Source organism: Antrostomus carolinensis, unplaced genomic scaffold, assembly GCF_000700745.2.
Source record: "Antrostomus carolinensis isolate BGI_N321 unplaced genomic scaffold, ASM70074v2 scaffold5742, whole genome shotgun sequence".
Taxonomy (NCBI): domain Eukaryota; kingdom Metazoa; phylum Chordata; class Aves; order Caprimulgiformes; family Caprimulgidae; genus Antrostomus; species Antrostomus carolinensis.
Genome location: NW_010301501.1, coordinates 78,591 through 96,126, shown reverse-complemented (window position 1 = coordinate 96,126; position 17,536 = coordinate 78,591). Strand labels below are relative to the sequence as shown.

At 37.1% G+C, this 17,536-nt stretch overlaps 1 protein-coding gene across 1 annotated transcript in view; it reads right to left on the bottom strand.

Annotated features, from left to right (window-relative positions):
* Positions 1–17,536, bottom strand: part of LOC104521470 (potassium voltage-gated channel subfamily KQT member 1) — a gene marked incomplete at its 3' end in the record, with an annotated part of 89,211 nt that overhangs the window by 7,370 nt on the left and 64,305 nt on the right. The window contains exon 10 of the mRNA XM_010163477.1: positions 17,303–17,465. Within this exon, the coding sequence (XP_010161779.1) occupies positions 17,303–17,465 (163 nt within the window). The remainder of the gene's footprint in view (positions 1–17,302; positions 17,466–17,536) is intronic.

Sequence of the window (17,536 nt, the reverse complement as noted above, 5' to 3'; positions counted from 1 at the left end):
CCTGTGTAATGTTTGGCATTAACTGACAAGCAGGTTTGTTGATAGATTCAGAAAAGTGGTCAGAGACCAATTGCACAAAGAGTTATAAGTACCTCCTCATACACAGATATGACCTGTCAAAAGAGAACTTGAGATTAATAGAGCATAGTAGAGAAGCATGCACTGTTGGTGCCACGTGCTATCTGTTCAGATAGCAAGCTATGATTTCCATTGTAGTCAGTTCACTCCCTTTCAAAAGCATTAAGTTAAGAAAGGATTTTCCTTGGCCAATTTAATCTGAGCAAATTAATTATTTTAAACTGTCTATTTATTTTGCTGTAATAAAAACATTAATGATCAACTAAAACCATGAAAACATAGAGCTAAGTGACAAAGGAGAGCTACTAATTTAGCTATTTGAACTTCTACATTTCTGGTTGTATTATGCCCAGGACTGTTTTTCCATTTTCCACATTGGAATGACCCACAACAAAAATCTAGAGGAAGCTGTTTTCAGTACCATGTCAGAATAGCAAGCCAAAATTTGTTCCCCCTCAAAAAATGTCAAATGTTTTTTTGTTTTGTTTTTTTTTCATATTTTCAGTGCTAAATACAGCTATCTGCAAGTCAGTTATAGTCATTTTGCTATCATGAGTTAGTCGTAGTACATGCTAGACAGTAATATGAATATTTCCTACCAGTAGTCCAACTGCCTGGATGCTTCCTTCTGGACTCCTTGCCTTTCACAAGACAAAGGAAATGGCATTTCAGGAGTATGTACAACTCTACCAGTCAGATACCTTTACCCATGCTTATGCATAACATGCCCTCAGAGCCTCTACTTTTTACAACAAAATTTACCTTCACGGTCTTTTGTTCTTCATCTTACTGAGACAAACAGCCTATAAGGCCCCAAAGACAAGGATACCAGAGAAACAGATGCCTACAACTGAACCCTAGAGAGGTTTCTCATTCTCACATTGAAATCTTCCAGCTCCTAAGATACAGGCTCTATACATGTGTAGCTCAGGTAGCTAGCCCTTCCCAGGTTCCTATGTGGATATAGAAGTGAAACATTGACATCTCTGTTTTAACATTTCTTCTCTCTTGCCTCTGTTCCTGAAAAAAAAAAGTAATGCCTTTTTTCTTATGAAAGCTATTTCTCCTAAACGCACAAAACCAGTAGGCTTCCAAACTCCGTCAAATGCGTGTGGTTGATAAGCACAGTAATAAGGAGTAAGGTCTGGCAAAGAGGTTGGAAAACAGATTTTCCTGGTTAGCTGGGAAAAGCAGCAATCTGAGAAGCACACAGAGCTAATTGCACAGAAGATACAGTTCAGCTATTAAGTTGTGCCATGTGGCCGTAACAGGATTGTGGTGGTAACAGGATTGTGACAGCAGGAAAAATACATTAAGTGACATCAATAGGAAAAAGAACATTTGTCCAAAGCAAAGTGCCTACCTATCTTCCAGCCCTTGAGGTTATCCTTGTTCAAGTGAAGACAGTACCTCATCTCCTCAAATATCTCCTAGCAAAAAAATTGTCTTGAGATATATTTGAACATTTTTATGTCGCCAACTCAACTTTATGATAAACAAGAAATCCCTATATGTCCTTCCTCTCCTTTTTCCTCTTTCTTTGCAGGTTTACTAGCTTAATACTACATAGTCTTGCATTAAACATTTCAATAACTGAGCATATCTGCAGTCACAGCTTTCTGCAGAGTAGCTCAAATTCTGCCACAGTAGTTTACATTTGCCATTAACACTTGGTGGCTGAAAGAACACAAAGTTGCTGACATATATTGTCAGCAGTGAGCTACTTTTCCCACATACATTAGGTCCAAATGCTACCACAACTAGTCCAGGAGGAATATGAACTGGATACCTTTGGGAAAGCCTCTAACAAGACAAGGTGTATTCAGATGATATCAAGAAAATAATGTTTCTGAATATTCTACAGCAAAGTATTTTGATTCATTTGAACCATCAAAAGTATCTTCTTTTTCTCTTAACTGAAGCCTCATTCTGTTTCTTTTGCTTATCTGACACAATCCTTGTGCTCACAGATATTTTGAACACATTTTGAGAGCTGGGGATACCATCCACAGCTTGTGAATGTGCTCAGAAATCAGCTCTCTATGACTAAATTCAAGCCACCAAGTCTAATGCATTTGACTTTAAGGTTAGCAATACTTGACTGTTTGTTCAGTTATTCTGAAGAACAAAACATACAGTAAGAACAGTCAAGAATATAAGACAAAAAAAGCTTCAAAAGTGATCCTTCTCCACTGCTTCTCTTTTTTTCCTAAAGGACAGAGAACTTGACCTTAAAATGAAACAATTAATGGCCAGTGAAATGTAATTTGGCAGCTTGTTAGCTCTGCAGGGAGAGCTCTTAACACATACAAACTCTTAGAATTACACATAGGGAATGTGTCATGTAATATAAATATATAGAGTTACTTTCCATTATGGGATTCAGAACTGCCATTATAGTAAAAATGTTTATTTTAAAAAGGAAGCACAGTTTTAGTGTGGCTATTAAAGAAAATAAACCAGTCTAAAAACATTTTTATTTTTCGTGACTGTTAATGGTCAAAGCACACAAATTGCAGTAACGTTAAAATTAGAAACATCTTCTGAGTTGCTGTCAATGTTTTGACTCACAAGGACAAAAAACTCAATTATTGTGATTACAGTGAAATACACCACAATTATTTGCTGGTCTAATGCAGTTCTTTGCATCACACAATTGCATCCTTGTGGAACAATCTCCCACTGACTAGCATTTAGTCATGAATTCAAGACATACAACATTGCTACCAATATGCATATTCCACCCTGACTGGAAAAATATTGTAAATTAAAGTAAACCTTAATACTAGAGGAAATGATTGCCATATTTGTCCAAGTACTCATTCAGCAGGATAATCTGTAGCTATTGACTGCACTAAATCAAAATCTTCCTACCTGATTTCCCAGCTGATATCTTGCACATTCCAGATGAAAAGAAACATTTCATGGGAGTGTTCCCTTCCTATTTCAAATATATTTGCTCTGAAAACTTATTTGCCAAACGTTGCATGTGAAGATATTTTAGGTAGAGCAGTAACTTGAATAAAAGTCTAAATTAAAACTATTTTAAAAAGAAATTAAAAATCGCCATTGTTATGTGTACCCAATACTATAAAAAACTTTGCATGACAGATCTTCGGATCACAGAATTTTAACTGTAACATTTTATAAACACAACACCCCCTCAAAATAAGTTATTTTCCTAGAAATGTTGAAAACCAACAGATTGTATTTTATTTAAAATCAAGCGTTCATTCAGCAATGGTTTGAAGTGATGATCATTTTACTTCATCCATTAAATCTGGACAAAATAGATGATTCACTATATGTATATTTTTGGTAAGTGTAAGTGGAGGGGTAGCAGGATTCCATGGTCATTTAAATGCAAACATATACATACCATGCTGGAATGGTTTGCACTTTTGAATAACTGCTGAAACAGACAAAACAGCCTGATTTTCCCAATATCAGTTCACAACAGATCAGGACAAAGAACTGTGTTATGCACTGCCTTGTCTCCAACAGAGGTGAAGAGCAGATGCACAAGGACAGGACAAATACACAGTGCCAGTTTCACAGAGAACTTCCTGTGGTCTGCAACTGTGGGACTTTCCTAGCCTGAGGTGGTATCCAAGAATTCTTGATGGGTTTTCTTATTCAGTGAATTTGTTCATAAGGAGTTGAGAATACATCAAAATTTGTTTACACTTACTTTAGCAAAGATCTGAACATGCCCTTGCCCAGTAAACAGAAAATTTGTGCAGTGGCCTCAAACACTGCTATGGGGAAAAATGCAATAGTAGTGAAGAACCATATCAAAACCCTAGGAAGATAGGGTGTAAGTAAAATGAATTTTATTCCAATAAACCTTTAGATGAAGGTTTTACAGACTTTGAAATTAATGAAGGCATAGCCCAAGAGGCAAATTACTTCTTTTGAGTAGGTATGTGGGGACTCTTATTACAATCCTAAAGCATTAAGATCTAAGATTTTCCCTGCCAATTGGACACTTGGCATCATAAAGGCTCCTGACTGTTGTACACAAGGCTTTTGGAGATCTGCTTTCAGACCAGTAGGGAGAAGTTAACACCTTGTTCCCCATCTCCCCTCCACCCCTTCCTTTTCACTGAGGTTCTTCTGTGCAGTTACTTCCTCATTTTGAACATCGACTGTTTTTCTATTGGGGAACATCCCCACCTCCCCACCCCCTCCAAACTTCCCCAAAAACCATTACTTAGAACTGGCTTCAAGCTATAAATGTTTTAGTGTTCTATTATCCAGATTTGGATACAGTTCTTTTTCCATCTAAGAACAGATTTAAATTAGGTTGAAGTCACAAGTGACTTTTCACTGCTTAGTTCAAAGTACTGACCAGTTTGCTAGCAAGGCACAGAAGCACCTCCTTAACAAGGACTTGCTTCTCTCATGTCCAGATCTAATCATCACTCTCATCTGATATTAAAAGGGATTCACAAAAAAACCCTTCTCTCTTTCCTGTTCCACTCAGAGGACCTCACAGGTTGGCAGTCAGCAAAACATACTCAGTTACTTGTAGTTCAACAGGTTAAATGAAAGCTGGCAGCATGGAGACAAGATTCAGAAGTACTGTTTACCCTGGAGCAGTAGAGTTGCAAAAGTAACTGCTTAGATGAGATCACTGAAATGGAAGAGAGCCTTTCTACAATTCCTTCATTTTTTTATGGCTAAGACATTGGTTCCTCTAGAGAGAGTCTCATGCAAAAAAGTCACATTTCAGTATTTGAGGTGGGACACATCTGCACTACACAAAGGAGGATGTGCAAAGCTAAGATGTCTTACCTCACTGCAGCATAGTTTCTTTACATGATTGGCAGAGAAGCTAACAAGATAAGCATTGGAAAAATCTCTCAAACAGTTCTCATGCAGAGAAGAATTGCATCACCTAATCACAGCAGCATCTAAATGAAGGGAGAGAGGGAGAAGACTGTAGATGTGTGATCACATCCTGTGAAATGGGAACACACTAAGGTCCATTCAATGCTGGAGAGGGGAGATATGGAGATGAAGAAGGAAGAAGAGAGCATCAGCAGTCTCCTTAGTAAGCCTTATTCTGTATTAGATGCTTTAAAATTGTAAAAAGCAAACTTGCTCAAATGAATCTTTTTTCAGAAATTGCTACTGATGCAGACTTTATAGACCTCAACCTAAATTGCCTTGTTCTCCATTTGCAAGAGAGGTTCAAAGAAGTATTCTCCCTCTAGGCTGTTTTCACTCCAGCTAGTCCATGTCTGAGTTTGGCATATAGGAATATATTTATTTACCTGGCAAAGAACATCTTTACCCCTTTAAGGAGACTTAAGCAAAAGACAGTAAATAATAAAAAATTAGGATCTTTACTAGGCAAAAGTAATTCTCCATAAAAACCTTCACTGTCTTATCCAAGTAGACCTCTATCAGCTAAAATCAATGTCACTCATATGACATATGAATAGACCTACTGTTTTATGAATGTGATTTTACCTTTAGAAATAGTGCAACTGCAGAACTTCCAGAGATACCATTTCTCCAACACAAAAAGGAAAAATCCTGTTTAACACTGTTATTTTATTATGCTAAGGCATGTTTGTGTTTGCTTTTGCATATACTTTCTGCTCATCAGGCTGTCTAAATTAAACCCTGTAACCCTTAAGCTTCTGGGCACCCACGTACACCACAATCTAGTGCACACACTCTCTCTCTTTTACAAGGCTATAGAAACAAGAGCTAATCTGAGCCCTTCAAATAAACAGCAAGAGAAACTTGTAGACTTCTATCTACGGCTGCCGGCACACACTTGCTTCATGATGGCTCAGCTCAGCACAAATCTAATCTAGGATAGATTCAGGTCAACCTGACCTGAAATGGATCTTAATTGAGTTAGTACAACCAGGTCTAGAGTATCCCACTGCCATGGTCTGATTCACCCCATTAAAAACAGAATGAAAAATCCACTAGCAACAAACACTGGCATTATACTGCTTATGGTTTTTTTGAAAACTGGAATTGAGTTCTGAAAAGTCAGCATAATATAATACTTAAAGGAATACAAACAGATCCAAAGGGTCAGAACATGGTCACAGTTTATGTACCCATGAGGCAGATTCAGGACCAGGTTGTGTGCAAGCCAGAATTCCTGGAACTAGTTATCAGAATTGTGTTACAGATGTTCTCCCCATAATTCACTTTATTCAAAGTTTGGAAAATACTCTTCTCCTTTTACAGATGAGTTTCTAAGTCCATGCCAACTACACACAATTCTCTTGTTGGTGAGACTACATGCCACAGACCATACTAAGAATGAAAAAGAGCAAACCTGGGGAGGTTTTTTTCCCCCTTGATTGTGGATTGCTACTGCTGAAAGATGCTTAATATCAACTATAAAAATGATATATAATTTTAAAAGCCATCCATGTTGCTTTGTATTTCCAAGTTGGGTACTTTGCTACTGTATTGAGTAGCACTGATCATATCTATTTTTTTTTTTTTTTTTACAATACAAGACAGGAGAGTGTCAGATAGGAGTCTCACCCACATTAGCATGGCAGGAAAAGCAATAGAGTAGCAAAGCAGAGAAGGGACATCCAAGGTAATTCATCAACCTTCCCCTCCGTTCCTTACCATGGGCCTTACCCCAGAGGAATTCCCATAGAAATTATTGCCAAGTCAGCTGGGAAATTCATTGCAAATTTTTCTGCAGGAGAGCATTAAAGAGGAAGAGCTTTTCCCAGATATACACTTACTCACTTATGGTTTCCAAAGAGGTTCATTTAAATATAAACATTCTCCTGCAAGTGAACAGGATTTATATTAAAGAGAGTCTATATTCCAGTTTTGTCAACTTCCCTGTTAAAGGAGCAATGTGTTGCCCACACAAAACATTGCTTAATGCATTACTTTTCCATATATCTCTCCCTGAATGGTTTTTGGGGGATTTTGCTTTAGTTTGGGTTTTTTTAACAGTGGTTAGCATTTTATCCAGTATTACTATCCAATTCAGTGATTCCTTTAGTTTTATTTAACAGAAGTCAGCTGGAAAGCAGATATCAATAACTCACTATAAAAGTCCAAAACCTTAATTCTGCAAGGAAGACCAAGAATTTCAAGTAACACCACTCATAGATCATAAGCAGAAGCTCTTTATATCCTCAAAGTTTGCTTATAATTTAACATCACATTCTATCAAAAAAAATAACAAGGTCAGATTGTTTAATTTGTTGTAGTCAAGCAATGCTAAAGAGTTCAGCATTTGGCCCAATTTTAATCAATACAAATAAGCAGTCTACTTAGAAATTTATTAACTTTGATCAATAGATTTCATACAACAGCTGCACAAAAATCAATGAACAATGCAACCTATACAGAACATTGCAAATGTTTGCTTATTCCGAAATTACTGTAGCTTCCTATTTTCTTTCCAAAAAGATAACAATATTGCAAAAGATTGTTTAGCTAAGTATTCTAATGCTAAAGGTGCACCAGTTGTATGTACACAGCAGATTACTGGACACTCCAAATTGAAGAGGAATCAGTTCCAGATGTTTTCCACTGATTAAATTTAGCCCAAGTAAGGTTAAGTAAATGACAAGCAGCTGCTTTTCTTTTTTTTTGCAATAATCATAAAAATGCTCTTAGGGTTCTGACAACCTCTAACTGGCAGACACATGATGCAGTACCCGTTTTCTTAGGTTTTCATAACAGAGTCCCTGGACAGTCTTCGTACCAACTAATACTTTTCACCTCCAGTTGGTCAGATCTTATGCAGATCAAGATTACGAGGAAAAAGATCAACAACAACAACAAAAAATCATCTCTATGGAATGCCTCAATTATGCACATCCCTAAGGCACATGCACTCTCATTGTATATACGACTTTTTACTGGAGTAAGTAGAAATAAAATAGGAAAATGTTAAAGTGTCACTAGATAAGATCATAGCTCAGTGCAATACTGTCATCCTCCCAATGACCCATCACACCATTTCTCCATTTCAGATAGGACAGCAAAGTGAATAGATTTCAGGTTCTTAGACATAGCACTCATGAGAACTGCAGAAAGAAAATAATCGCCAGCAACAGATGCATGAAGTAGAAATTAAAAACTATTCAAGTGTGAAGATTCACAACATAATAGCAAAGAAGACCACTTCAAACATGGGGATTGCCTAGGTATCCCCCTCTGAAGGGTTCTTGAATCTTTACTTGCAAAAACCAAAGATTACAGACTGGAATGTATTGGTTTTTACAATGTACAGAGGTTGAAACAAAGCTTTATTTCTTAGACTTCTATTTATACTCAGACTTACAGTGTTTTTTACACCTGATAGGATTAAACTGGCAGAAAGGTGTGAAAGTCCCTGGTGCACATATCTTTAAACAAGTTGACAGATCAGATTTTCCACCACAGCACTTATTCCTGGCTGTGCATGGAAGAATTCCTAAAGCACAGAAGTAAATCAAAGATTCCCATGGATTTGTGGCTGGGAAAATCTGGAAAGAACACCATACATCTACATATCAAAATTATTTTCTAAGCATCTTCTATGAGACTGAAAGCCACATGCTATGTAAAGAGAAATATCAAGCAAACTAAAATTGTTTAGAAAGTGGCTAATACCTGGGTACCTAAACAGGGAGCAAAACAAACAAGCAAACAAAAACCTTTAAGTTTTTTTTTTTGTTTTTTTTTTGTTTTTTTTTTTAAAGTAAGTCAATGTCACACACACACCACACCCCCCCCTCCCCAAAGAACCAGAGTTCATTTTACTTCAAGTAGTTCTGGAATCTTTTCAGCTTTCTCAGCTGACTTACAATGTAAAATATGTAAAATACATGCTTTTCAAGCCATATTTAAGATGAAAAGTATATTTACTGGCACCTACTTCTCCATTTAATAGAACTAGTCAAAAAACTTACTTTTTTTTAAAAAAAAAAACAAAACATGGTGATCTAATCTCCCACAATAATGTTTTGTCATTCACATCAGGAAGAACAAGGTTTTGTGGTTAAAAAGTATCATTTTAGATTAAATAATATCTTCTTTTCCCTGCAGAGCATTCACTAAGTTTTCTGCAAAAATCAGCTTCTCTTCTTGCAAAGGCTGACATTCCTGATTACCACTCCTTGTTTATGCTAACAATAAATAAATGAGTAGGTCTATGTTTAATACTGCATTGACTAATAGCATTCTTCACTTTTGTAATGCTGTGTCAGTCTAAAAACACTTCATAAACAATTAAGACTCACAATATCTCTGTGACAGAGACAAGACTTAACATTCGTTTAACAGATGACGCAACTGAAGCACAGCGAGTTAATTGTCTGCCCGAGGTCACATAGCAAATCAGTTTCAGGAACACTGACTCAACAGCCTTTTACAGAAAGCCTCAACACCGAAAAGGGATTTCCATTCCAGTCTAACAGCCCACTACTACAGGCTGGAATTTTGTCATTGTCTTCCATTCTTGTTTTAACAGACTAGCTGCCTCTGCTTCTTTTGTCGAAAAGAGTTTGAGGCATAAGCTGATGATCCTTGGCTTTTTTTTTTTTTTAAACCAACACACACACACACAAAAGTAAGAAATACAAGAATTTGCCTTTATTCCCATTTATAAGATGAAGTACCTGCTTATCACCTTCAGTGAGAAGGCTCAGAAGTAGCTCAAGAAGACTGAAGCTCAAAGATGATTAAGGGAGTGGAGCATCTCCCTTATGAGGAAAGGCTGAGGGAGCTGGGTCTCTTTAGCTTGGAGAAGAGGAGACTGAGGGGTGACCTCATTAAATGTTTATAAATATGTTAAGGGCGATGTCACAAGGATGGAGCCAGGCTCTTCTCAGTGACAACCAATGATAAGACAAGGGGCAATGGGTGCAAGCTGGAACACAGGAGGTTCCACTTAAACTTCAGAAGAAATTTTACAGTGAAGGTGCTAGAGCACTGGAACAGGCTGCCCAGGGAGGTTGTGGAGTCTCCTTCTCCGGAGACAATCAAAACTTGCCTGGACACCCTCCTGTGTGATCTCATCTAGGTGTTCCTGCTCCGGCAGGGGGATTGGACTAGATGATCTTTCGAGGTCCCTTCCAATGCCTAACATTCTCTGATTGATTCTGTGTGGAGACAGATCACTACAGGGAATTAGTGAGATACAGAATTAGCAGGGGAACACAAGACAGGAGCCAATTGCATGAGCATTGCTGCCTCTGGGGGAGGCTCAGAGGCTGTCTTCCAAAGTGCACTCAGCCACTTCTGAGTTGATACCACATGCATATTGAATAAAAATTCCACTCTAGTCCATGATCTGACCCACTGACGGGATTATTTGATAGCATCAAGCTCAGAAACCTCTCAAAATGTATTTCTCAGTTAAACAATGAACCCCTGGTAGCTATTTTGTTCAGGATCATATTCCAGTAAGTTTTCATTCCTTTCACAGTAGCCTAAACTAATTTTCTAGGCCGTAATCCAGATCCTGTGTTTATGCACATATAAGGATGAGACAGGAAAGAGTGACCAAAATCAGTATGTAAACTGGCTTCTGCCTCTCTCTCCTATCTACAACACCCATTGCCACATCACAAAAAAATGCCCCACATGATCTGATGCAATTGCTCTTGATCACTTCATGTTAACTGTTACTTATTTCCTTCCTACTGTCTGTTTTTTCCAAATAGTTTGGTCACTTCGGCATTCTTCTAGGAAACTTCCCTAGAGGTGCAAATTCCTTCTTCCCTCCCTTTCAAAGCATGCATTGTGTGCCCTTTTATAGACCCACCAGCCTCATGTCAGTCCCTTCAGTGGCTCTCAGGTTGTTTCTGATTACTCTCTTACTTCTCAGCTATTTACTTTGCAAGACCAGATTAACTGAATGAACTTGACTTCAGAGTATCTTTCCTAATCCTTTCTCTTCTGTTCTGACTTAATTTGCTGCTCACAGAATAATCACCAAATAATAGCAAGTGACACAATTTACAGTGTCAATTTTAGGAAATTCAGTGTTAATTTTCAGTGCAAAGAAAAAAGCATTAACTATTTCCTGACATCATTACTTTCTTTACACTTCATGTTTAACAATTGGGCCAAACTTTCTTATTTTTAATATGAACTCTAGAAGTACAACTCTAAGGTAGAACAGTCTCTCCTCTACTTCCACTGTCCACCTTCTGTACCAAGGTTACTGAATAACAGGTTTTTCTAATGCATTCCTTCAGACACAGATGTCAGGAAAATCCCACAAGGCCCTGTATTGTGAGAAGATCCTGCTGGTTGCTCAAACATAACAAAAGAAAAAATTATTTCCTGTCTTTATGGTCAACAGTTGAATTCTCCCTTGACACCTCTATGACAGGGTCTTGGATTTTCTTCCTTCCTTCTTTTGCCCAGAGACTTATGAAGCAGGACAGCCACAGTTTATATGCTTGATCCAAGAGCAAAAATTATCAGGACCACATTAGTACCATGAAATCGCTTACCAAAAACTATTCAACCTATTAGGTTAATTTAATCTCATTCTATAAAGCTGCCTTTGTTTTATTATTAGGCAACATGTTGACTAATATGATAATCATAAATATGACTGATTTGCTTCCCTAATTGTCTATGCTATTAAGTTTTTAACAGTTATCTGAAATATTAATTTTTGTCAACAAGACTTCCTATTCTGGGGTATGACCCCTTTGCAACTCAAATTATTATTTTTTCCCCTCACTGCTGTGCTGATAGTGTCTTTTTTTCCAGTTCTAACAGCCAACTTTACCTGAAACATCACTGCCACAAGTCCACAGTGGACAGGATTTCTGATGTTCTGTTGGTTTTTTGTTTGTTTGTGGTTTGTTTTGGTTTGGTTTGGTTTGGGGTTGTTTTTTTTTTTTTTTAATCTAGACAACAAACTTCTCACTCGTTATGTGCTTATCCAAAGCCAACATCATCATCATAAAGTCTTCCTACCATGCAGAGAAATTTTCTTTTGTCACTGAACAGCTAAGTTCAGTCTTACATCACAACTGAAGTTAGAACATTTTCAACTAAATGAAGTTTCATCTAAATGTACAGTCATTGATGAAGCAAAAGTGGTTTTTTGGATAAAAAAAAAAAAGTCTAAGTTTTACCGATATCACTACTCAGAAAAAGTCTGAGGGAGCTGCAAATACCTCCTCTCACTATGCACGCCCCTATGGTCTCTGGGACTATCTGGTACAAAACCCTGCTTAAGTTCGGTTCAACTAGTGATCTAAACTCTGGTTCTAAATCAGGCAGAACAGGGAGTTGTATAAATACAGAACAAAAATTTTTAAACCTCAAAAGCTGCCAGATTTAATCAGAAGAAAGAGCAAGTTTGGCAGAGGCAGCTGTTCTCTTCCTCTCAGACTCCACCTCCCCTTACATCACCTTCAGTTCTACCATCCACTTTGGTCATGACACAAGATAAATCACAGAATTCACTGGAAGTTCTCATTCAGGACAACAGGGCTGAAACAGCAAAGACCTACACTGAAACCTTTCTGGTAGAAGCACGCAAGTACGTTTCCACAATTCTTACTCACAAGCAAGTACCATTAGTACAAGTCCTGAACTGACTGACAAATTTAGAAGTTAAACAGTCCTATGCTGAATATAGATTCTCACTTCAAATTCACTAGCATCTGCTAAACTTGCCTTCTTAAGAGCGGGATGTTTTTCAGAAGCATGGTATCTGGATAGTTTCTCTTGTTAATTTGGAGCATGTCTTTATATTTATGCTTTTCTGACTTACTGACAGTTATGCAGACCCTCAAAAGCTTTGCTGTTTGCTTTATTCTGTTAATTTTAGCCACATGTTTTTTCTCACCTTTCACTCAGCTTGTCAGCACTGGAATCTATGAACCCACTTCATTTAAAATGTTTGCTTCTTTATATGTACTGCAGATTGTAGTCCATCTACACCACTGAGGGAAAGCAGCCCTTTTTCCCTAGTGAAAATGCAACCAGTTTCCAGGAACAACCAACCAATTACTAGATAGGTGAATTCTGGAATGCCAGCATCCAAACTAGCATTACGGACAGAATAAATCTAAATTAAAACTATTACACACTTATATGGGAGGGCTTATACGGGTATTCTGGTAGAGTCATAAAAAATTATAGTTTTCTCCCCTTTCCTGTTGAAAAGCAGTTTTGCTTTAAATATGGGGGTGGTGTGTGATGTGGGAGGGAATACATCATCATGCAAGAAACTCCAAACAGTAAATAGAAAAGCATGGTGATAAATAGGGAATTTTGTTTTTACCCCAGCAGAGATTTATCATCATGAGAGTCTTGTGACTTTGACAAATTTTACAATAATGAGTTGTATATACAACCAACAGAGAATAATATATTCCATTTGCTGGAGATATCCCAGGAGGCTGACCTTCAAGGTCCAAAACCATTCACAATTTTTTTTCTTCCCTAATAAAAAGAGTTATGAAACAGCTATTCAGTTCATTTTCAGAAGTATATATTGCAGCGAATAGCTGTTATGTGAAGATGAAACTCAAGTACATGTTAAAAAAAATACTTCAGTTACACTCAAGTGTTATTTTTTTTTTTCTTCTTCTTCTTTTTGGATCAGTTCTTATGACCTTCCACTTATCCTTGCTATCATAAGTGACTATAACCTTGGTACTTAAGTGCCTTCTTTAAATCTTACAGGAACATTAAAGATGCTAGAGAGTTCATACAAGTCTTGCCATCCTGATAACAGACCCTGATGCAGGGAGTATGTACCCAATGGTTGACAGAAGTACAGGTAAAGACCAATTTCAAGACTATAGAGAACACTTATAGCCATAATCTCAGGTGAGGATGAGCTCACCGAGGGTTTTATATGACTACAGGAAAAAATTAAACCATACACTCTGGTATGAAAGAGTTCCTCAGTAGAAGCAATAGATATCTATGAAAATAACAGATTGCACTAGAGTATCTTCAGCATTACAGTTGTGTTCCAGAATTGTTTTTCTTAAATCCATATTTGCTTTAGCTATTCCTTTTTAATTTCTTTGTAAACAGCTTCCTCATTTTGAGAAGCTTGAGTTCAAAGAAGGAAACTGTTAATGTGGAAGACTTTTGGCCTTTTGATTCCTGCAAGTTCTCAGTGTTACAGATCACTCTACATTAGTCACACCCTAAACCCTACGCATGATGCAGAACTAAGTCAGGAACTTTTTTCCCCTTTTAGTGTTTGTTTCAAGGTTCCATCATTTATGGTATGTAAAATTTAGTTTCCACATTCTAAACTATCCAATACATGGGGGGGTTTTTATTACACATACACAAGTGTCTCAGAAACCTCAATGCTGATCATATGTATAGGCTTTATAAGGCTTTCTTTTTCTCAAACCTTCTTCATACAGAAAAGGGAAGCATTTTTGCCTAGCTTTGAAAGAGACGCCTTCTAAGCAAGTTTTGAGCAAGCTAAGAGGATGCTGTGTGGACATGGATACATGAACAGGATATAATAAGAAAAATCCTATTCTCATGAGAAAAGGTGTGCACACACAATGCAGTTCCTGAATTAAGGTAAATCTCCCTCTTATCAAGGAAATTTTAACTTCATTTCAGCCTATTTCTGCCCAGAACAAGAAGTTTTCTGAGTAGGACTGTCATTCTGTTGCCTGTACTTGCCAGGCATTTGTTTCAGGTCTCCCTTCAGTCTCACAGCAGAGCAGCAGACTAGAAGAGCTGTTTTAAAGCAGCAGCTCTGCTCTTCCTAAATCAGGCCTATTAGAGTGATCTAATCCAGCCTCAAAGTTTGCCATCATCTGTAAAACATCCAGCCCCCACAACCAATGAATAAAATATTCCACTATAGTAACACTGAAATAGAAGCTGGCATGGCCTTTTTCAATTGCCTTTTTTATTATTATTTTCTCTGCCTTTTCTACTTTCAGCTTTTTAAGAGAGGAAAAAAAATACCCCCATTTACAGGCTGGAAGCCTAGTACTTCTACTTCCCAATAATGGAAACCCATTAATTCTGGCAAGGAGAAATTCACTGAAAGAAATCAGGTTTAAACTTTTGAGAGGTGTCAAGAATGTTGAGTCAATTGGGCAATTGAGTTAGCCAACTACATTCCTGGAAGCTTTGCAACAGAAGGAATAAATCAGAAAAATCAAATGAAGTGTGACTTACCCCTGACACTGGGTAAGGCAAATGTGAAAGAAAATGAAAAATAGATAGAACTTAATTGGTAAGGGAATAATATGTGTGTTTCTCAGAACAAGAACATTCTTGTCTCTCAGAACAATAATAAGTTAGAACAGCTATAATAAAAATACAATGTGAAAATATTTTCAGAAAAAGTGGAAAAAAAATCTTTCATTTTCCTGTTACCAAGCTGTCAGGCAAAGAGATACAGGCTTGCCTTTTCAATATCTTTCCTGTGGTGCACAAACCTTTTCTCAGACTAACTATGAACACTTAAGGAACATAAATTAAGTGAATAAATGTGTGCTGGCAGGGTCATGAATACAGACAACAACTTAACTGACTTCAGTACTGTTAGAAGTTACACAACACTGATTCTTTTGTCCATCATTGCTAAGAGTGTTTTGATATCAGTCAAAGTCTTTTATTACATGGTCAGCAAGGGAAGCTGCACAGCTCTAATAAATGAAGTATTTTGTTAAGAGATATGCAGTTAAAGCAACAACTTTATTTCTAAATCACACCCATCTTCCCCTTTCCCAGAACACTATAAAAGTACTGGAAATGCCAAAAACAATTAAAATACCATCATTGCTGAAAAGCGTTCTGACCTCAAAGTGACAGACACAAGATTTATATAAGATTATAAAACATAAGGAAGAACGTGAAGGGTAATGAAAAAATCAACCAATGGAAGAAAGAAATTCTTCTTCCCACAATGGCAGCTCAGAGCTATCGGTTGCATGAACCAGAGGCTTGAAGGTCTTTCTACATCCCTGTGGGAGCCAGATGCTCCTACAGATGTGCCTCAATATGCCACAGCTTGCAGCTCCCTGCTATTTCACTTCTGACTGACTGTTCTAGTATGGGTGACATAGGTTGCACTGACAAGTCAATCTAGAACCCTGTAAAGTCTTAGCAACACAGTGAAACTCCTCCTTTTGATTGTGTTCAATACAGAGCACACTACATATTACCTCTGGGGGTAAAAATATTTAAAGTACTTTTTATTAAAGAAACTATCATGTCACAACTACATCCATATGCTCTCCAGGCTGAAATAGTGTGTCACCTTCAACGTCATGCAAGAGTAGCCATTTTATACAGAGTTGATGTTCAGGTTTATCAGAGACAGATGAACACCTAAGTCAAAACACCCCATGATAACATACCTTTAACTAGGGCAAACATCTCTGGATATCCCAGTTAACTTGGCAAGGCTTTGCATACCTCTAGGTATGGAATATAACTCCTCAGACTCTGAGGAAAAAACCTCCCCTTGGGATAAAGATTTACCAGATCCAGAACTAGGTTAAGTTTCCCAAACTCCATCAGACAAAGGAAATTAATGCAAAGGTAGAAAAATTGGCTTTCAAAAAAAACTCCCTCATGTAATAGCAAGCAATACTATTTTCATACTCACATTTCCACTACAAACTAAATTTAAAAAGAGAATTTTACAAAAAAAAAAAAAAAAAGAAGCAGTATCTTAGCTTAGCAGTGAAATTCAGACAGTTTCCAGGTTGAAATACAACAGCCACTTATAGCAACACATAATATTTTAAATGCAGCAAGAAAAAAATCCCACTTATCAAAACACCTTGATTGACATAGGCATAAAAATATTTAGCTGTTCCTATCACAATTTATTTGCACAATGTTTAACACGGTGCTGTAAAAAAGTAAAGATATTTTTCCTGGTTTATTTTCCTTTCTTCAGGCTTTGTGTGAGGTAAAGTTTAAAGGTGGGGCAGATTTGAGGAACCTTTCCATCCAGCTCCAAGATAATTCAAAAAAGTAGAATTAACACTATATCCAAAAATCTTAATTGAGTTAACTTTGGTAAACAAAAAAAGCTCTTTTGATGTTCACACCACATGAATCTAAAGATTTCTTTTAATTTGTGTCCCCGTTTTTGTTATGTAATTGTCCTTGGTTTAAGGCATCTTGCTTTACTGATTAGTTTGAAATTATTTTTTCCCCACAGACTTTTTCCTTTATCAGTTCAACTTATTTTAATATTGTATTTTAAAAAGTGCCAATCTGAACATAAGTGAAAATAAATTACCTCCTGGTTCATCAATGTAGAAAGACACCTCTTTTTTGCCTTCTTGCTCATCAATGTGATCATAAGTGATCTGTGGAATAGACAAGGAATTCTCTCCTGGGTTTATTATAGGTGCAGAACCATTACCAAAGCCTAGTTTTCCTTTTCTTTTGTATCTTCTAGCCTGTGGGAAACAGGATGATATCAGAACATACTATTAAAACCAGAAAAGTACACATGTGAACTTCACTATAC